Source organism: Petromyzon marinus, chromosome 30, assembly GCF_048934315.1.
Source record: "Petromyzon marinus isolate PM22_M1 ecotype Great Lakes invasive population chromosome 30, UKy_Petmar_22M1.pri1.0, whole genome shotgun sequence".
Lineage (NCBI taxonomy): Eukaryota > Metazoa > Chordata > Hyperoartia > Petromyzontiformes > Petromyzontidae > Petromyzon > Petromyzon marinus.
This window is the reverse complement of record NC_133696.1, coordinates 3097036-3119526: the sequence shown is the minus strand read 5'-3', so window position 1 is coordinate 3119526 and position 22491 is coordinate 3097036. Positions and strand designations below refer to the sequence as shown.

At 43.7% G+C, this 22491-nt stretch overlaps 1 protein-coding gene across 3 annotated transcripts; it reads right to left on the bottom strand.

Annotated features, from left to right (window-relative positions):
• Window positions 1-1028: 1028 nt before the first annotated feature.
• HASPIN (histone H3 associated protein kinase) lies at window positions 1029-22010 on the bottom strand. 3 transcript variants are annotated; one of them, XM_032963238.2, is made up of 15 exons: window positions 21902-22010; window positions 21280-21497; window positions 20037-20150; window positions 19457-19520; window positions 16190-17807; window positions 15614-15804; window positions 14496-14705; window positions 13051-13136; window positions 12707-12769; window positions 11909-12000; window positions 9413-9486; window positions 7192-7280; window positions 6103-6245; window positions 5073-5175; window positions 1029-4349 (listed from the first exon to the last, which is right to left on the bottom strand). In XM_032963238.2, exons 2-15 carry the CDS (start codon window positions 21429-21431, stop codon window positions 4103-4105), a joined length of 3246 nt encoding a protein of 1081 aa, XP_032819129.1. In that variant the 5' UTR covers window positions 21432-21497; window positions 21902-22010; the 3' UTR covers window positions 1029-4102. The 3 variants fall into 3 exon arrangements, with proteins under 3 accessions (XP_032819129.1, XP_032819130.1, XP_032819131.1); XM_032963239.2 differs by having other exon boundaries at window positions 20037-20147; XM_032963240.2 differs by lacking the exon at window positions 14496-14705.
• Between the last annotated feature and the right edge of the window lie 481 nt (window positions 22011-22491).

Below are 22491 nucleotides of genomic sequence, written 5' to 3'. Positions count from 1 at the left end.
AGGAACTTAAATATAGCGTTGCTGTTACATACTTTGTTGAAGGGATTTTTGTATCGTACTTTAAAGTTGAATACAACTTCCGCAGCCGGCATTATTGTGAACTCGCCTTTTGTCCGTCCAAGTACGGGCGTATTGCAGTTAATCTGAAACTTGCAAGCCAAAAGCAGAGCGCGACGTGATATATTAATTGCATTAATTCGTGTGCAATTTGCAAGGCCGCGGTGACAGACTTATTTAATGTTAAGGTTATAATCCCTCGTTCACCATGACGCCCTTTTTACTTCGATGTTTCAACAGCGTTACGGAGATCACGTGACGTGAGAGTTCTGCCTTTGTAGTGAGGGTGAAATCACGTGACGTGAGGGTTCTGCCTTTGTAGTGAGGGTTGTCAGTTGACGCCGAGGAGGCGCCTAGCCCCCCCCCATGTGGAGTGACGTCACCCACTCATGATTAATGAGGGTCTGGTCGACGGAGTGACGTCACGCGCGTTACACACTGACATTCTTTGGTAAATATAGTACATTACGTACAGCCCTTTGTTAATTCATTGTTGGATGAAGGCCTCCTTACTCCAGTGGTGGGGGTTTTGACCAGAACTTCATCACACTAGGCATTGCTGGTCGGCAAAAGCAGCACAGGACCGGTTCAGCGATCACTTAAAATTAAACAAATTTTCATTTAACCAGGTAAGGCCCACTGAGTTTCATAAACGACGTGGCCACCAATGACATCTCAACGAAGTTGGCTTATTATGTGGAAATTTATAGCAGCTAAATACTCCACAAACGTAAGTTTCTAAAAGTGGAGGGGGGGAAAAACGGACCCGGGAAAAAATCCACGCGACCACGGGGAGAACACAAAAACTCAAAATAAACAGCAGGCGTCAGGGTCGGGTTCGAGCCCACGACCTCCTGTATACCAGGCGAGGTAGTGAACATCTCGCGCCACCACAACACCCTTACGATAGCCCTGGCAGGCAATCGAACTCGGCTCATCAGGTTTGTCGTTCATATAAAAAGAGACGGGTGTAAAGTTCCAAACATTTATACAGTTTTTTTGAAATGCAACAATATAACGGTGTCACCATTCAACTTCTGTAAACCAAAAGCCAGGACCGCTTGAAAAACATGTCGCTAAATCTATGTACACGGTCACCAAAGCAAGCAACACTGGTCTCAAAACGTGGTCATATTATTCAGTACTATACACAGAAACTTGAAGTTTATTCAAGATTCTAAGGCCTAAAAAAAAATCACAGCGTTTTGCTCTCATCCACACTACCCATCTATGCACTTTGCAGTGGTTCATGCAGGTGGGAAAGTAAAAATGCTTTTAAAGAGCAGATTGTTAGGTTGTTTATGTAAACGATGTAATGTATATACGAATCAGAATATTAATGCTATGGGGAAACGATTAAAGCATTATTTTTTTCTCAACCACACTGAGTCGTGTTAAACCTTTAAAATACGTCAATTTAATCACAAGCAACACAATGCGAAATCCCCATTTTAATGTGGAAAGTTTCAGGCATTTAAAACAAAACATGTTTATTGTTTACTTCACCTCCTAACTGGAGCTGCGATACTCTTTAGATAAAAAGACACTGGTGCAAGAGTGGGAGGCTTGCATAATTCTAAATTAGAATAAAAGTTATTGCCAAAAATGTTCGCAAAATTATTCATCCATAATTAAAACTACAATCTAACGTAAACAAGTTAAAGGATACGGTGACATGCTTTCATAAGTGGCCTCCAGGTTGCTGACAAACAGCCAATTAAATAAATATTTTCACAAGAACCCTGCTGACATTGAGATCTCATTTTTTTTGGCAGAACACCTTGCCACCTTCAAAGATTCAGATGCAAAAAATAAAAAGCTCCCCTCGTTTGACGAACCTGTGGATCATGATTCAAGGGAGATAGAGGGCTCCTTAAAAACAAATTAAACAAAGATTTTGCGACACGGTTAAAAAATTGTACATTCACAATCTCGACAGGAGCCTGCGTTGCAAAATGATCAATCTTTAAAACCAGTAACGAACCCATCGGGTTTCAAGCACGCATCATTTGGGGATGGGCTGTTGGCATTGGTGCATAGGCACAATTAACAAACAAAAAGCAATCGTCAATAACACTGCTTCAATTTAAAATACTGTATATAAAATCAGAAATGTTTCGGGCCCATCACGTGCTATTAAAAGCCTATTGCAGCATCCCACATTGTAGCAAAGCACAACAATGGGTTGTGTGCTCTATATAGAAATATTTGCAAATGTCGAATTTCCTGCCTGGCTGTAGGGCAACTATTTGATGGAAGTACCAGTAAGGCTGTTACATGCTCTGGTTTCCACCTGGAGGGAAAAGGATGAAATTGCTGTGAACTAATTTAAGTTCATTTTGGCATCCTCTTTTGAGCTTCCCAGGAAAGTTGTGCCATGTTTAATGGAAGGCCACTCTGATACACTGTTAAAGTTAGACGTTGATTGTTTTTGCCAGGTGAACTCAAAAGAGACCAGGATAGTCTAATTTTGCAAAAGTGACCTGCTGGAGCACCAAAATTACAAAATTAAAATTAAGTAAAAAAAAACAAATAGAAGACACTGGATGCCCTCTGCAATTTGGTCATCCGCCTTGCATCTGATGCAGCTCTGGATTTCTCTGCAAAGGCAACGCTGGGGGCGAAAATAATGAGTACGGACATGTGAAACACCGTGGTGGTACTCTTAAGTTGAGCTATTTTTATTGACCTCATTAGGGATGGTAGTGCACTGAGGTGATCACGACAGAGATTTAATGCCCTTGATTAACCCCCCTTTGATGCCACAAGTTTCACACACCTGCACATTAATTATCTCATCTCTCATACATACATTCATACATAATCAATGCCAGAAAGGCTTCTCTAAGGCCATCCCCATTGATTCTACATTTTTACGGTTCATCTTGCTGCCGCGCACGAACTATCACCCGTGCTATATCTCCACAGCGATTGTCCTCTCGGATGCATCACCAGTCCATCATTCCTTCTCGTGATGTGGCTGATGAGTGCTCACTTCTACATGCTGGCACTAATACCATCTTGTGCTGTTCGTTTTTTACTCTACAGACAACTCTTGATTTACGAAAGCTCGGCAAGCTATATTTCGCGTCAACACAATTGACAAATTAGACACTTTTCGATTAACAAAATAAAATTTCCGCGTTATAAAAATTTCACATGGGATAAAACAAGAACCATCTAGGAGGCTGCGTCATCCATCCACGACAGCCTCACAGTATCCCTGCAGTGCAACTAAAGCGCTTCCACGTCACCTTTCCAGTCATTGCAACAAAGATCTTTTGGTGAATTCCCAGAAAAGGTTAATCATTTTTTTTACAATTATTCAATCGCTTTAATATTCATGTTCGTTATTACTATTGCATTACGAAGAGCGATGTCGGTGTATATTTTTAGGTTAGGGCGTAGAGAGTTGGAATTACTGTACAAAACATCCAAATATTTCGTATTAAATTAATTGGAAAAGTCATTGTGATTTTACGAACTTTCGTTTTACGCGTGCATTTTTCAAGAACGCATCTCCCCTTTTGTAAGTCGAGCGATGCCAGTGTTGTCGGTTTCTCCTGCACTGCCTTTTTCTATGGTCTCATCTGACCTCTACATTTTGTCCATTTAAGCTGATTTTTTTGTCATGTTTTGTCCATCACGTTCCATGTCTGCTGATCCTCCCTGTGACATGTTGGTCTGTGCAATAATATGAAATAAGCATAACATTTATATAAAAATAGTCTAAAATAATGCATCCTCGTGGAGGCTAGTATTGTGGGTATATTACAGACATCCAGTTGACAAAAATCAGCTGTTTCAATGGTGATTTCCACCAAGACGGTCAGGACCCCACGTCTTCCCCCTTTGGCACAACCAGGGCTTCATGCAACCCGACCACCCACAATTCTGATAATCCAAATCCTGTTCGGAATTGCATTCAATTCTAAGCGTGGAACTATGAGATAAACATGCTGTTACTAAAGGAGAGTTACCCCACATTTGTTTCGCACACGTTTCCAAGGCGCCGTTATGAATAAAACGCATAACTACGACACCGTCAAGGACTTAAAAAAGAAACCTCCTTTCCGTCAACTCGGTGGGGGTGAGACACGAGGAGGCTGGGCCCACTCCTCACGAGCTCGGTGGCCGATGGGAATGCCAGCGCCTCCCGCGCAAAGCGCTCGAGGCGGCTGCGTGGTGACACGTGGCGCCTCCGACGGCAGTTTACTCCGTGCAGCATCTTGCCGGCCAGGTAGTGCAGCCACAGTACGTTGGTGTGTGGGGCGTAGGCTGCCCAGTTGTTACTGTAAAAACGAGCATATGGGGAGGTCCGGGGGTTCGAGGTCAAAAGGAAGGCAAGAGGGGTCAGTTCAGAATTATGAAGTTTGTTTTATTTATTTTGTTCACAAATATGGCATTTAAGCCAAGTGAGCCAACATTTCTTTCAATTATTTTTAGAAGGCAAACTTTGGCAAATGCATGAGGATTGAGTACAAAGTCAGTAGTGTACATTCCATGGGAGTAGTATTACAACTCTACTGTTGGGACTTTTATTATTAACCACTCTTTTAACAAAGTCAGTTACCTCAAAGAAATGTGCTTTGTAATAATTATATTCTAGAATATTTTTATTTGAATGCTGCAAATCAGTCCATGTTCTTCCAAATGACACTTCAGGTTCACTTTTCCGTAGAGGGTATGCTTTATAAAACACCAAAACCTCCCAAGAGGCTACACAGGAAGCAAGCAAATATAACATTTCTGATATTAGGGAGCCACGAGAGCTATGCAGTTTTAAATCAGATTGAAAACATTTCTTTAGAGCAGCTCTTTATGTTTGGTTAGTCGTCCTTTCCACGCATCTACAATTAGCGCGGTGGGCTACGTATGGTGCGAAAGAAGGTTTTTTTTTAATCAAGCTGGACTCTCCAATGTACACAGACAGTTTTGTCCAAACCCAACCTCGGTGATGCAACCACAGCGTCAATCAGGGGAGGGGTGAGGAGACGGCAGGGGATGAGACTCACTTGTTTTCATTGCGCATCATGCGGTAAATGTCGTACTGATAGTCGCCCTGACCCTGGAAAAGCATCTCGTCCAATGCCATGTTGGTGAACTTTATCATTCCATCTGCACAAGCGACACCACCAACACAACCACTAACGACAATTATAATAATCATCGCCAACAATTATCTAAAAATCACCACAGCATAAACCCCTGTTGGAAGCAAGCGATTAAATGTTGACACTGCACAGTACAGATGTGACGTAACAATCCACCTCCCTCCCCGTTAGAGGAACCATCATTATGGATTCAATTCATGCATTGATCTTTTATTTTACGAATGCTATGCGTTTTGAGACCTTGTGGGATGGTGTCGGCTTGCAAAGAATTGGTCACTGGAACAATGCGCATGGTGAAAGGTGTACTGCGTGTGGATTTTTTTTTCATGATCATGTAGGGAAATTGCGGAAATAGGGATGTTTTTGTATGTAAATAACTAGACAATTAAATAAGAATTTATAATGTAAAAATATACTTTCTAATTTCTTTTATGTACGTATCATAAGCATAGAAATCGATTTTAAATCGATGAATTAAAGCATCGCTCATTCCTAGTGCTTGTATTACAAACTCCGTCTGGTCTTGCGATTGGCATTTGTACATGTGATCACATGCACGTGATGAAAAAAAGGGGGGGGGGAAATAAACATTACTTATCGAAAAAGCAATCTAAACAGCACGCACTACATCTCACATGATAAAGTGTGTTGACGTAGAATATTTTTGGAGGCGACTTAGAAATTCAGGTGGCCCAAAACTACGTGACGCGCAGAGAAAAACGTAACATCATGGGTTTTTATTGGTGCAGTCATTGGTGACGAGGGCCGAGAGACGAATCAACGCACCACACCCAGCGATTGGTTTCAACAAATGGGCGGCCGCACACACATTCAAACCCTGAGATCTCGGCTGTGTCAGCTCATTGTGCGGACCTCCGAGCTTGTCCAAATTGCACGTGTGGGAACTCGTTCTGACGACGCACACACTGACCGTGTTCCATGCGGGACAGCGTGTAATCGATGATTTTAGCCTGCACGCCGTGCGTGGGCATGCTGAACGTTTGGCCGAACAGCCGGTAGCTCAGCTTCTTCTTCTTGGTCTGCTTCACCAGAACGTTGCCCCAGTGCAGGTCCCTTGCAGAGCAGGAAAAAACAATTGACGCACAGGAGGCGAATACAAGTTCCCAATGGCAACACGCTGAGGAAAGTGATGGTGATATTATAACAAAAACGAACTTGCCAATCTTTCTTTTTATTTGCCCCTTTTCTCTCAGTCACAGATAAGCTCCCGGCGTTATGTCACGAGAACGGTTGCAAAAGATAGTGTCATTTCACTCGACTTCTCCCGTACAATCTACTCTGATATTGCTGTATATGACAGTTAAACTGACATTAATTTTGAGAGCTGCAATTGATATGAATTAAGTGCAACACCACATTTACTGTGTTATTTTTTGTGTGCAGTCATTGGTGATTGGCCTAATACCATTAACCCACTGCACTTGAGAACCCAGTTAAGGATGGGTGGGTGTCAGGATTCAAACCAAGGGTGTTAGTTAGCACTATTGTTTCAGTAGTGCTATATTTTTTAAAATTTTACCAGGTAAGGCCCACAGAGCTATAAAGCTCTTCAGAAGAAACCTGGCCATAAAATTATAGCTCAACAAAGTGGATTATCATCATGCTGAAATGTATCGCAGCCAAATACTCTAAGCACATGTTTATAAATGTGGAGGGAAAAACCGGAGGATCCGGAAAATAATCCACACAACCATGTGGAGGACATGCACACTCAAAATATACAGGGCGTCAGGGTCGGGACCGAAATCACAACCTCCTATATACCAGGCGAGGGAGCTAACATCTTGCCACCATGGCAGCCCTTATTGTAAAACCCTGAAACAAAAACATTACAATGGCGAAAGAGGAAACATTCGATCATCGCAACCCCACATCGTGTCATTCTATTAGAACGGCAAAACGAGTGGGCGGGAATTGCGGCACACCTAACCCAAGTGGGGTCCTTCTGCTACGCTAACGAAAGACGTTGGGGACGGCGAGCGAATGGCTGCGCCTGTACCTGTGCTCAAAGCATATGGCCTCCTCAGCCACAGCCAGGGCGACCAGCACCTGGTACAGCACGGCGACCATCTGCAGCATCGACGAGAACTGCAAAAAACCCAGAGGAGGATCTCACACCGCGGCACAAGGACGATGATGGCAGCGCAAGGAGGAACAGTTTAAAATGTTTAACACGTAGGCTTTCACGACCAATATCATCCATAAGAGGGTTTTTTTGGGTTAGATCGCATAATATATGTGTCGTTAAACACGCCACCACCCGACGCAGCCAACTAGTAAGGGTTTTCTCGTAAACAGAACATGCGACGTCTTCACTAGTACAGCACACCGGTGTGTTGGAGAGTCAAGCCACAACATTTACAATCGGAGTACGACGTTTCGCCAGTAATTACAAATAGCTTCATCAGGCGACAGCCAGATTTGTGGAGAAGTCTGTTTCGTTCCTTGTATAGAGGCGTAGATATGGTGACCATGCTTCTGCGCTCTTGCGAAAAGTGGGGGGGAGGGATTACCGAGTCAACGTACATTATGCATGTTTGATTATGCGAGCCCTTTGATCTTGTCCTTACTATTTATTTAGTGAATTAAAATAGCCGTACCAACGATAATCCCTATTGAAGTATGCTGCCCTTTATAGGCATGCATTTAAATAAAGTATTGACGATTCGCTTCCACGCAGCACTAAGGCGGTAGCTATCTGAACGCGTGTCAACAAGGACGCTCAATTGATTTTGATAATGTTGAAGTTACGTGCAAAACCAGCTACGACTGGCCAAGACTAATTAGAGAATCTATCGAAATTTAAAGAATAAAAATAACTTTAACCGTTCGGCTAGCTACCGCCTTCGTGCTGCGTGGAAGCGAATCATCAAATAATACTTTATTTAAATGCATGCCTATAAAGGGCAGCATACTTCAATAGGGATTACTGTTGGTACGCTAATTTAATACACACAATAGACAGGAAGGACAAGATCAAAGGGCTGTTCTGTTTACGTGACAACCCTTACTAGTTGGCTGTGTTGGGTGGTGGCGGGTTTAACGACACATCTATATATTTACGCGATCTAACCCAAAAAAAAACCTCCATTCAGTAAAAAAAAATCTCGATTATCCCTAGGTGAATTATCCAAGTTGCAGATGTAGTTCCCCTTTTTAATTATGAGCCATTCCTCACTCTTTTGAGGGGCTCGAGGGACCGGGTGTGCCCACATGGCCACAAACGCTTCCTAAAAAAAAGAGATGGCACATCTTTCACGTTAAATTTCGATTTAAAGCTTTCGTGACTGCAAGGATTCATCTTCTTTGGTTCTTTCGATAAAGTCACGTAGAATGAGAATAAAATAATAAATTAATAAAATAACACAATAAAATTCTTACGACGTTTCGGCCACAACACAAGTGGCTTTCATCAGGTGAAGGGACAAGACAGTCTCGTCCCTTCACCTGATGAAGGCCACTTCTGTTGTGGCCGAAAAGTCGTGGGAATTTTATTGTGTTATTTTATTAATTTATTATTTTATTCTCATTCTACGTGACTTTACCAAAAGAACCAAAGAAGATCTTTCACGTTTCAACCCCAATTTTACGAAGGTAGACCATGTTTTCATCGCCTAATTTACAATTAAGCTTATCTCGGTCACCCCCTCCTCGCCATTACCCAAGGTAATAGAGTTGACCAAGTACAACGGGGCGGTTCAATGTACATCATGTCATGGAAAAGTATCAAATGGAGAAAAAGGGCCAGGAAGGACACCGCAGAACTACTGCCTAGTTCAGGGGTGGGCCAATATTTTGACTCGCGGGCCACAATGGGTTCTAAAATTTGACAGAGGGGCCGGGCCAGGAACACATGGATGGAGTGTTTGTGTGAACTAATATAAATGACATGTAAAAATCGTTACATGAAAGGATTTGGCCTTTAACAGGTAGCAAAACATTTATTTGCAAGGCAATTTAACAAATTGCACGAACATGAACGATACAAAAACATGTCGTAACTCCCGGTCAAAGTGCGCCATCTAAATGGGGAAATGGGGGCATTACAGGAGAAAGGTAAAATTTAATTTAATATTTGGACTGGTTCGGCAGGCCGGATTAAAAAGCCCAATAGGCCGTATACGGCCCGGGGGCCCTACTTTGCCCATGTCTGGCCTAGTTCATATCAATGGGGGATCCGTACGAAAGGCAAGACTGTGTGGCCATTCATTATTCGTTACCTGATAGGTCTCCAAGCTGGTGCCCCCATCCTCAAACTCAAATACGATAAAGAGTTGGGAATCTGTAAAGAAGTCTGGTGAAGGGCAAAAAAACAAGGCACACAGCATAGGTAAAGTATCAGCCATTGAAAACATGCAGTAAATAGATTATAGATCCAATGTCCGATCAAAAACATTTTTAAGACAGACATGCAAAGGATCCAACCATCCTATGCAATTTCATAACTTGATTCCAGGCAGGAATTTATTTGATCTGGATTCGTTTGTACAGTCTGGTCCGTACGGTTGCTAATTTTCCGTCTCATTCATGCAGTTTTGTTCACTATTTACCCAATATAACCTTAGTATATGCAATGAAAAAATATGTCACGCACAAAATCAGGTGCATGTACAGCGAGGGAAAAAAGTATTTGATCCCCTGCTGAATTTGTACGTTTGCCCACTGACAAAGAAATGATCAGTCTAATTTTAATAGTAAGTTTATTTGAACAGTGAGAGACAGAATAACAAAATCCAGAAAAACGCATGTCAAAAATGTTATAAATTGATTTGCATTTTAATGAGGGAAATAAGTATTTGACCCCCTCTCAAATCAGAAAGATTTCTGGCTCCCAGGTGTCTTTTATACAGGTAACGAGCTGAGATTAGGAGCACACTCTTAAAAGGAGTGCTCCTAATCTCAGCTTGTTACCTGTATAAAAGACACCTGTCCACAGAAGCAATGAATCAGATTCCAAACTCTCCACCATGGCCAAGACCAAAGAGCTCTCCAAGGATGTCAGGGACAAGATTATAGACCTACACAAGGCTGGAATGGGCTACAAGACCATTGCCAAGCAGCTTGGTGAGAAGGTGACAACAGTTGGTGCGATTATTCGCAAATGGAAGAAACACAAAAGAACTGTCAATCTCCCTCGGCCTGGGGCTCCATGCAAGATCTCACCTCGTGGAGTTGCAATGATCATGAGAACAGTGAGGAATCAGCCCAAAACTACACGGGGAGGATCTTGTCAATGATCTCAAGGCAGCTGGGACCATAGTCACCAAGAAAACAATTGGTAACACACTACGCCGTGAAGGACTGAAATCCTGCAGTGCCCGCAAGGTCCCCCTGCTCAAGAAAGCACATACACATGCCTGTCTGAAGTTTGCCAATGAACATCTGAATGATTCAGAGGACAACTGGGTGAAAGCGTTGTGGTCAGATGAGACCAAAATGGAGCTCTTTGGCATCAACTCAACTCGCAGTGTTTGGAGGAGGAGGAATGCTGCCTATGACCCCAAGAACACCATCCCCACCGTCAAACATGGAGGTGGAAACATTATGCTTTGGGGGTGTTTTTCTGCTAAGGGGACAGGACAACTTCACCGCATCAAAGGGACGATGGACGGGGCCATGTACCGTCAAATATTGGGCGAGAACCTCCTTCCCTCAGCCAGGGCATTGAAAATGGGTCGTGGATGGGTATTCCAGCATGACAATGACCCAAAAACACACGGCCAAGACAACAAAGGAGTGGCTCAAGAAGAAGCACATTAAGGTCCTGGAGTGGCCTAGCCAGTCTCCAGACCTTAATCACATAGAAAATCTGTGGAGGGAGCTGAAGGTTCGAGTTGTCAAACGTCAGCCTCGAAACCTTAATAACTTGGAGCAGACATGCAAAGCAAAGAGGCGTGGGACAAACTCCCTCCTGAGATGTGTGCAAACCTGGCAAACGTCTGACCTCTAAGATTGCCAAGAAGGGTTTTGCCACCAAGTACTAAGTCATGTTTTGCAGAGGGGTCAAATACTTAATTCCCTCATTAAAACGCAAATCAATTTATAACATTTTTGACATGCGTTTTTCTGGATTTTGTTGTTATTCTGTCTCTCACTGTTCAAATAAACCTACCATTAAAATTATAGACTGATCATTTCTTTGTCAGTGGTCAAACGTATAAAATCAGCACGGGATCAAATACTTAGTTCCCTCACTGTATCATGAAAATTACAATAGACTTTTAATTGACGAATGCATCTTTACATGTCTACCTTGCGTACAAACTTGCTATTTGAAATGAGATGACAGGATTATCATGACAAGCATGATGGATGTTGGACTTGGCACAAACCAAATATTTACTAAATATTGTAATCCTGAATTCACGGTCTCATACAACACAATAATAATGTAAAGCTGTTGAATGGAGGCCTTCCCATGCCACGTCAGTCCTGAGTGTTGTTTGACGATACTCTCCCACAGCAGTCAGTGTGGATTGGTGAAAGCTTTCCCAGAAATCGGTTAAAATATCACTCTCCACCGGTGTTAACCATGATCGGGAATCAAACTCAGGTTTGCCATGTCTGGAGAGTAGTGTGTGGAATACACTGCGCCTCCGATCCAGCCCAGACTAAAACTTGCATCAGTACTTGTTTTTTTAATGGGGAGCACCTCTACGTGGGTGCATATAGTTAGAAAAATAAATAAAGCGGCAGGGATCTGACGCGTTACTCACTAGGGCAGTCGTTGTCAGATAATTTGTTCTCATGGAATTCATTCCACGCTTCCAACAGACGGTCCGGGTAAGATCCCTGCAGGCAGCGCAGACTAGAGGCACATGCACACACCGGGTGGGGGTGCTGTCAAACACAGACGGAGGAACTCCAGCAGCATGGCACTCGACGGTAGAGAGTTCAACAATTCGGTTGTAGAAATGGTATGCCGAGTATGTTAGCACACATACATACACACAATGCAAATTGGATGCGTGCAGGATACAAACGCGACCGTATCTCAAGACGCTGAGAGTTATGGTGGCCATCTTTTTAGAGAAACAGTCATATGCAGAGCATGCAAAAGGTACCGAGCCTGGACTTACAAAGAGGGAAGAAATTGACCAGCATGCATAGCGAGGGGGGGGGGGGGAGCTCCAGACTAAATCAGATTAATAACCTGCACGAGGATATAATTATTGTAATCATCCATGCTCTTGACCGAAGCTTTCACATATAACCAAATCACACTGAAAGTGCCCATTCTCATCACATCTCCGGCTTAAACTGGTTAGCGCTTGGGAAGACTGCCAGGAACAGAAGGTATTGCAGACTTGGGCTATGAGATGGCAGTGAAACAATTCATTCGTGAATCCATCTGTGCAGAGCTTTAAAGTGTTACTCAACACTAGGATTTTCTCCCGGTAATCCTATTTCCTCCCCCGACGTAAATCCAAACGCTCATTAATAGAATGGGTCAAACATCTTGCTCACACCAACCCAATAGGAGGGATGCTATACAGGTCCATTTGTCAACTCACCCATTCAGCTTGATGAAGTTTTCAGATTGGTGATGCTCCCCTTCATGTAGGCTGCTCAATTGCCTGTAAAAAAAAAAGGTTTATGCTCTTCCATAATACAGGTTTTTGTATATTGGTCACGAAAGTCTACGTGTTTTATGCTCTTGTGAGTTACTGCTTATTTTTGCCATTGCGGCCAATTCTGTTAGGGTCTTATTCACATGACAAACATGAACTTATCAATACCTTAAAAAATGGTTTCCAAACACCAAAAGCAGCATGCCGACAGTTATCACACGTGCACCAAGACACGTAAATAATTGTGACTTTTCCGCCAATGAAATGCAGGTGGTGTGAAAGCGTACTTGCAGATCATGATTTCGGGAAGGATTTCCTCAAAAGACTTCTGGGGTTCTTCATTCACCAATACACTGCCCTCGATAGGAACCACCTGGTCAAGACGAGCAGAGTGAAAAAGCACACCCCCCACCACCATCACAAAGATTAATTAATGCTTCAGTTTATAAACATGAAGCAATGTGTCCATTCACCATTGAAGTAGATTCTCTTCTTACACCAATGATGCATGTAATTAATTGTGTGGAATTAAATTATAATGCATACAAAATGCACGCAAATAATATTGCCAATTGAGCGAAAAAAACTTTACAAATGAAAACGAAAATTTATAATCAAGGTTTTTGGGTTAGAGTAAATGTGTCATTAACCCACCTCCACCCGACACAGCCAATTATCAAAGGTTCGTCACGTGAACAAAAAGTGCCAATTAGTTACGACTTCATGACGTACATGTACACGATCTAACCTAAATACCTTTACGATTAATAATATTGGTCACGAAGGCCTACATGTTAAATTGAGAATGGAAATTTTATCAACAAGATGAAATGAGAAATATATTCTGGAATTGAATTGGGTACCCCAGTGCCAATTAATCAATTTGTTAGGAGGGCGAATTGTAACATGCCTAGTAGTACTCGTTGGTTCTTTCGGTCAAGTCATGTAGTTAGAAATAAAATAAATTACGTTTCGATCGCAACGCAAGCGGTCGTCATCAGGCGTATGGATTCCTGTAGTCACGAAAGCTTCAAATCAAGAATGCCAAGTAGTTTATAATGACAATAGAACTTATATACTTTGATCAATAATAACAATCGTAAACAAAAATGTATATCCCTTTATCCATTGCTGGATTAACCCCTCCCCATTCCATGACGGTTATGGATGTTGTTTACCATTCATCACTATTTAAGATGTTACTTGGTCTGTCAAAATTACAACGCCATTTGGGAATGCAATCTAATACAAGTAGTTACTGCTGTACAGCACTAAACTGGGATTGCGTAGCACATGTTTCCATGCAGTATAGACCCAGCTAAAAAGTCAAAGTTGCATTCCTCACCTTCCATTTTTAGAACTCTGATATTCCAAAAAAAGTTGTCTTCCAATGTTAGGGATCCAACTCCACAAAAGCATCATTACTGTACATGTGGGATGTTGTACATCCACCATCCACCTACATTAACTCAGAACCAACTAAACAAATCGGGCAGTAACCAAAAATAACAGGAGCACTTTAGGCAATCGCATACACAATCTGCCTTTTCCGAGCCTCCAGAGTGATTTGCGCTCCAAATCGTTTTTTGTATTGTATGTGTGCTGTTGTGTTAACTTTCTAACCCACCCCTACTGGACATGCGAGAAAAAGAGCTTCCATCGAGCTCATCGATATTTCTCCGGGACAAATAAAGATCCCGATCGCGACTCAAAGGAACTCTTAAGTCGCTACCTTGAAGACGGAGACTTTGTCGCGACCGCTGCACATGCGGAACACCTCTCCGTAAACCCCCTCCCCAACCTTGATGCAGCTGCCCCCCTCAAGCGACAGCAGCCACTGCGAGAAGGCCAAAGGGCCCATCTGCTTGCATTCTCGGTAAATGTTCTCCTCCGCCAACCCTGCCTCTGTATCCTGGATGGAATCGTTGTAAAGCATCGGGCTCTGTGGGTTTAGAACGAAGAGACCCGTGGGCGTCACATTAAAAAATGCGCGGGAATGCGAGATGATGCATTGTTGCAAATGTAGCGTCGGAAATATATAGCACACACCGTCCTGTGTATATTTACCTGTAGTTGCGGGCACAGGTCTATAGGGGGTGCCACCCTGGGTTAGAGAGAGAGAGCCGGATCGTTGAGGGGCCGAGTTCTCCCCCCGACCCCAGGTGAGGGGTTGGGGGTTATTCTAGAGCCCCCTGGAAGGGGGCGGAGAGTCCCCGAGGTGTGTATAAAAGACGGACCCCAGGACGGCTCGGGGGAGTGCTCTGAAGATGAAGACCAGCTAGGCTAAGACCCTGGGACCCGACGTCCTTTAAGGGCCGGGGCTGAGCGCGGACCAGTGGTCGGGACCCGCACCTTGGCTGGGTCGGGTCAGTTTAGCCTCCCCTAGGTCACCCTTAGCCGGAGGACTCAGAGCCCGTAGCCCCAGTGATAGGGCACGTCAGCCCGGAGGCCATACATCCCCAGGTAGTGGGAGTAAAATGGGCTTTCTGTTAAGATTTACTATAAACCGTGTTGCCTCTAAAGACTACGTCTCCAGTCTCCGTGGAACCCACTACATAAATGTAAAAAAGAAAAAAAATTCACAGGAAAGGATGGGCTTCAATTGTCTTCACTTTGACAGAATATCTAGTCACATTTGGGTGCAAAATGATATTGGGGTTGCTAGAGTTATCCTTTCGCGTAATCATTTTAAAGTGTATATGTCTAAGACTAGATTTAGTTACTTTGGCTTGCTAAAATAAATTGGGAGCTGGAACATGCAACAACAAAAACAGAAAATTATCAATCACATTAAAAGTGGCCAGTTACAGATGCACTGGCACAAATGTTTCAGCTGCACAAGGCTCTTACTAGAAACGCATTGTATCCACCAATGTTGTCGTCCATATCCATGAGCTGCAGCCCTTGAGCACACGCCTCAGTGTTGGGACTGCCAGTGGCGCAAGTGGTCACCAGGGAGGGCAGTGGTATCGCAGTGCTAAACTCCGACCGCCGGACCAACGCTGCGTGCTTGTTTGGCGGAGACTCTGGCGTGAACAAAACTGCAGGGCGACAACAGTGCCTGCCTTACACCAATGACAGTTCATAAACAGTTATTTTTCATCCCAGCATAAGTATCACTGCATTCCAAAACTCAGTGGAAATTAATGTTTATTATTAAGCCCAAGATTAATGTATTCAGGCGTATACATTTTTTCTATATTGTTTGTGTTTACACGATCCCCGCAGCGACTAGTGACTGCAAAATTCAACACCATTAAAAAAAAATCATAAATAAAATCTCAACCCCGAATTTAAATAATTAATCGTATTGCCATGGGGAGGGTCAAGCAGAATTATTGCATATCTATACAGTGCACAAAAAACAGTGCCATTGTCATTCATTGATAACAGGCGTGAAACACAACGTGCGTGAGCATTTCATACCGGAGTTGCGTCGACCAAGCACCGATTTCATGCGCGACCATTTCTTGCCGTTGGACATCGGAGCAGAGGAATCATCCTTCCCCAAGTTGTTGGCTAACTTGGGCGTCTGACCAATGCAAAACAGGCTGCTATCACACAGGGAGGACCCGTCGTGCTCTACTTCAGAGGTCTCCGTTCTGGATGTGTCAAGTGTTGCAGAGGAATCATCCTTCCCCAAGGTGTTGGCTAACTTGGGCGTCTGACCAATGTAAAACAGGCTGCTGTTATCACACAGGGAGGACCCGTCGTGCTGAACTTCAGGGGTCTCCGTTCTGGATGTGTCAAGTGTTGCAGAGGGATCATCCCTCCCCAAGTTGTTGGCCAACTTGGGCGTCTGACCAATGTTAAACAGGCTGCTGTTATCACACAAAGAGGACCCGTCGTGCTGAACTTCAGGGGTTTCCGTTCTGGATGTGTCAAGTGTTGCAGAGGGATGATCCCTCCCCAAGTTGTTGGCTAACTTGGGCGTCTGACCAATGTTAAACAGGCTGCTGTTATCACACAGGGAGGACCCGTCGTGCTGAACTTCAGGGGTCTCCGTTCTGGATGCGTCAAGTGTTTCTGTCATGATGGTACTGTTGTGGTCCATGTGATGAGAAGAGTCATTGTTGCCCAACAAACGCTCTGCATTGTCGCTGCACACACTGGCGGCCAAGTCAACGGGAACTCCATCGCCTGCGGAGGCTATCTTGTCCATTGCTGTGAGGTGACCTGCTTCGAGACAATCTGTGCACACTTGCACAAACGAACCGTTTAAATGGCCACTTCTCTTGAGTTTGTGCAAAATCTTTGAACTGACCCTAACTCTATTTTTCTGTAGAAAGCTATGAATATCGTGATGAAGTACAAAGTCTTCCAAGAACACTTTACAGTTGCGGAGCCTCATTTGTTTGTTGGCTAAATTTACTTGAGAAAAATCCAAATTACCCATACGGCTAGCCGTACCTGAGGTAGCTATCGAGATGGAAAACTTATGTTTTGGTGTGCTTGCAAACACAGCTAACTGCTTTGGCACACTTTCAACTGATCCAGTCGAAGCTTCGGCATTAAATACGTCCTCCAAATCGCTCAAAGTGCTTATTTTTTGTTTTCTCGTTACAGTCACAAACCTATTGAAAGGTAATTTGTTGCATGCGTTTTCCAACAGAAATGACGCATTCCCATCAGCAGACTTTACGTCATGGCCCGTGTCACTTCCTCGCATTTCCCCGACAGCGGAATCGAACTTGTGCGCGTCTTTAATGGAATTCTCTTGCAAGGACATCGAGCTCTCGCTTCCTTGGCCACCACTAACTGAGATATCGGATGTCTCTTCCGTTGAATACAGGGAGTCGTCGTTGAATGTTAACCTAATGCGATTGCGAAATGCATCATCATTGCCATTCTTTCGTGAGGAAGCAAGAGTCCCTTTGAGTTGCTTGTTATCGTCTTCAGAATATTTGACTTTCGATTTTTCTTTAGCCGCCATTCGCTTTCTGCGAATAATAGTTTTTTCTTCCGAAGCAACATCCATTGCTCTGTCTGGCACCCAGGGGCTTTCGTTAGTTTTCTTCCCTCCGCCAGTCAACTTGGGCGTTTTCTTTGATTGCACATCCATCAGTGGGTTATAAAACAAACAAAAAACATAAAATAGAAACTGGTTATTATTGTTCACACAAGTACTTTGACTGTGAGTACGTTTCTCTTGGAATACCTAGGCGATGTAGCAGTTGCACATCTTAACGATAAGTAACAGGTGTATTGCTCTGTACGTGCAGAAAGAGGTGGGCAATTACATTTTCGGGCTGAAAGATATTTGAGCATTTAGCAAAATGAGGTTCATAAAATAACGAAGGTCCTCGCATATTTTGGACACTTGAGCAGCATTAGTATGCTGCACAAAAAATTACTCCCGTTTAAATTGCGCTTGCCGCACTTTGCGTTCTGCAAAAAATTCGGCTTAGTTATGTGAAATCTTAAATCTGAATCCAAAAGTATGGGATCAAGGAAAATCACAATTTCCATACAAAAAGCAGTGTCACATTGGCAAGCAGACATGTAAAATTAGAAAATAATGTTAATTATCTGAACATTATCTCAAACATCCTAAATATAAAAAATATGAATGGATAAACACTTGTAATAGTAACAGATCATGCCGACTAATAAGACTGTTAACAATGTTAGCACCATAGAAAAAAAATGTACACAATTAGCTTTTGCCGTTACATGGAAAATGGTGTGTGCAATACCGTCATTGTTAAAGTAAAACGAAATTATCTTTAGTTTCTCAACGTTCATCATAGCCCATATTGCATGACCATATCAAAGTACGAAATCTGCCTTGGTTTTATAACCGTGGTTTCTTTTTAAATCCACTCAGCAAGTCTCCATAGCAATGCAAACTACATTACTTCTCGTCTCTTGTAGAGTATCGCAAGTTAGGTGTAAATTATACTTCCAGGTTTAAGTTTGTGAGCCATGTGATAACTTTGGAAGGAGCACGACTAATACTGCAGTCCATTACTGCAATAATTGAATCAACAGCACTGAAACGTGAAGTGCACGCTGCATCTGATCAGTGAATATTGCAACAAATATGCTACCATTTGCACGCGAGGACACAAAACTAAATTAACATATGGTAGTGGCATGGCCTAGCCGTAACACGTTCACCACTTGTTGCAGGAGACCACGATTCGAATCCAGCAGTTTATTTATTACTGCAGGTGTAGTTACCATGATAGGTGCCATCAGCTTAAGAGTAGACATTAAAGAACCTCTCACGTGATTTGCAAGAGCAGTTTATTTTGTGCTGCTGGCAGAATCCAAATTTGCCCAATGATTTTTTTTCGTTCGCAAACTACACTCAAATCCGAAAAATACAATAGTAATCATTGCCCCCTAATGGAAGATGAATGGCCCAGGTCACTTGAACAAACGGAACATTTCCATGCAAGCAAGTAAACTACCGTATTCTTGCTTATAGCAACATGTTCAGGAGCTAAATGCAATTTCAAGATCTGCTTGCCACAGGAGGACTTTAGGAGAGAATTTGTTACATTTTGCTACTCTGTTGAAGGAGTGAAAACGTCAGTGGTTTACTATATGGTCCATAGTTTGGGTTGCATAGCCACACACTTGCACCACGGCTTGTCTTTAATTTTACTTTTATGAAGGGGACACTAAGATTGTCGCTCGCACTCATACATGAATGTATGCATATTTGTGTATTGAAAAGTTACGTACCATAGGGGTCTCCTCAAAACAGGCTTTGAGTTTGAGTAGGGCAGATTCCTTGGCTTTGCGCTGTCTGAGACACAAATACCCCCAAGACACAGAGGAATATGATGTCACTGGGAGATCTCACAGAAAACAATACTTGACATGTAAATTATTTAGGGATTCAAATAGATTCAGGCACTAAAGTACTTGTTTCGATTTAAAGCTTTCGTGACTGCAATGATTCATCTTCTTTGGTTCTTTCGGTAAAGTCACGTAGAATGAGAATAAAATAATAAATTGATAAAAAATATTATTGTGTTATTTTATTTTATCAATTTATTATTTTATTCTCATTCTACGTGACTTTACCGAAAGAACCAAAGAAGAAAGTACTTGTTATTTACAACAGATTCTAATTATAGGCTGTAATATTTAAACTAAACGAGTAAACAAGTACACGGGACGGGTCATGGAGAAATATCCAAATTAGATGTCAAAAACAGGACAGAAAGCAAATCGATGCTTGAATGAAACCTCACAGCATAAAATTGTGACATTTCATCAAATTGCTGAGGGAGGTGTGTGGGCATGACTGATGCAAGACCTTTTACGCTTCTTTTCCCCTGTGCCGTTCCTGTCGCCGCAATTCGACTCCTCACATTCGGCTGCCAGTCGCGGCATCGTGTGGCCCATGTATCTCGTACCGACGCCTCTCCTGCTGGAATCAATATATTTTTGACGGCCAATGGAAGTTGTGGGAAAAAAAAAACACACACGGTCAAATTGTGGTGAAACCACCCCCAGAATAAGACAGCTATGTGAAAGTGCGATTGCAGGAATTCTTAGATGATTGGGACTTGGAGGTTTTTGTTGAAAAATAACCATATCATCTGCCAATCAAGTTCAGGTATCGACGCACACACCGGCTGGCACCGTTTGTATCTCACACCTCCACGATTAGCCACGGTTGGATACGTACGGTGCGAAAGAAGTCCAACATACATATTCCTACATCGTCTCACACACACACACATCATCAAACACTTGTCTCAATCACATACACCATCAACCGCCGGGTCGCCACTGCGCGTGTGCCAGGCTAGGTGCACCTTTAGGCCACGTGAAGTATCGAAGGCTCGCCGGCTATCGGTTGACTAAGATGACTGGGCATACGGCACCATCATCTGTACTCACTACCGCCAACTTCCTGCGTTTTAGCCGCCCGGCGCTCCGTTCGTTGTTGTGAGCGTTGCTCATCTGCCTTACGCAGAGGCCGATCCAGGCATCGCTGGTACCAGTCAATCCACTCCATTCCACAACATTTTGTACCACATTAGCAAATCTCCTCTCCAGCCTGTACCGCGTCCATTTCGCCCCTTCTATCGGGTCAAACAGAAGCTGCTTGGGCATAAATGACACTATTAAAATATTTGTTGTATTTTACTAGGCAAGGCCCACTGGGCTCTATCGCTCCTTTTAAGAAGCGACCTGGCCACAAAGGATAGCTCAACGAAGTAGCTTATCGTATATAAATGTTGAGCATGTTGTTTAGAAATGTTGCGAGAAACCCCGGAGGACCCGGAGTAAAATCCACGCGACCACGGGGAGAGAGTGAGACACGCAAACTCCAAATATACAGCAGCAGGTGTCACAGGGTCGGGACTTAACCCACGAACCTCTTGTATACCTAGCGAGATAGTTAACATCTCCTAGCCACCGTGATGCTGACGAGACGCGCAAACTCCAAATATACAGCAGCAGACGTCAGGGTCGGGATGTAACCCCACGACCTGCGATGCAGAGCAGGCGAGGGAGTTAACATCTCGCATGCATTTCATCACACTCACCTGCCGTCAGAGCCATCTTCCTCCATGTCTTCATTCTTGTCCTCGGGTGAGAATCCGAACAGATGGTGCGGGGTTGAGATCCACATGCGATCGGACTCATAAACATCGCCCCGACGACGTCCGTACGTCCGCAGCATTCGCCCGCCCTGCATCGTTAACTAAAAGTTGCCCAACGAAGGTCGAGCAGCGTCAATGCGTTCGCTGTCCGTGGCCATTTGCTGTAGCACGGCGAGAGAGAAGAGGGGTGTGAGGTGGTGGAGTTAAACGATTATCGTCGAAACACCCACCCTCCCCTCCGACGAAATCGACCGCAGTGTCGTCCACAAAGGCAGAACGAGGTTCACTTTGCTGTCGCCAAAGACAAAAGCAGCACCAGATGGACGGACTCGCGGCTACGGGTTTGTGTTGTTAACGTTGTCGCGTTGCTTACGAGGGGCGCCACTTTGTAAGTTTAACTAACACACGTGAGGTTTTTCGCGACGTTGTAAGTTTAACTAACACACGCGAGGGCTTTCGCGACGTTGTAGGTTTAACACACGTGAGGCTTTCGCGACGTTGTAAGTTTAACACACGCGAGGCTTTCGCGACGTTGCAAGTTTAAAACACGCAAAGCTTTGCCTACCTCTCGCTTCCACGTTTAAATTCAAAAAAAGTACAACAAACGCGCGTCGACCAATGGCGTGGAAGGCGCCTGCAAGCCGCCTTTTTATTGGTAACCGTGACCTCCAAACGTTGTCCCCCTCCAGCCAATCAAAATGTGGGGGGCGTTGAAACCGCTTCTCCCGTCTTTCGACCAGTCACATCGGTCGTTGCTCAGAGATTTGTGGTGGGAGTGGTTGGTGGTGGTGGAAGGGTAACGATTTGCATATTCGTCTCTGATTGGCTCCGCGGTGGCTGGGCGATTGTGAACTCCGTTCGCGGGATATGCAGGAGGTCGTGGGTTCGATCCCGACCCTGACGATGCCTGCTGCTATATATTTGGAGTTTGAGTGTCTTTTTCTCTCATCATTATCACAGTGGCTAGGATATGTTAACTTCCTCGTCGGGTGTGCAGGAGGTCGTGGGTTCCATCTCGACTCTGATGACGCCTGCTGCTGTGTATTTGGAGTTAGCGGTGTCTCGCTCTTAAAATGCAGAGTACTGTACTGTATTTGGCTACTGCTATTCGCTTCCGCTTGACGATAAGCCAATACTTTGTTGAGCTATCATTTG

Excerpts from the sequence above, each read along its gene's own strand:
- HASPIN (XM_032963238.2), bottom strand. The coding sequence starts at position 21,431 with ATGCAGGGCGGGCGAATGCTGCGGACGTACGGACGTCGTCGGGGCGAT. Across the intron at positions 20,151-21,279 it reads GAAGATGGCTCTGACGGCAG|CAGGAGAGGCGTCGGTACGA; the intron begins GTGAGTGTGATG and ends TATTGATTCCAG. Across the intron at positions 12,001-12,706 it reads AACTTCATCAAGCTGAATGG|TCTGCGCTGCCTGCAGGGAT; the intron begins GTGAGTTGACAA and ends ATGTGCCTCTAG.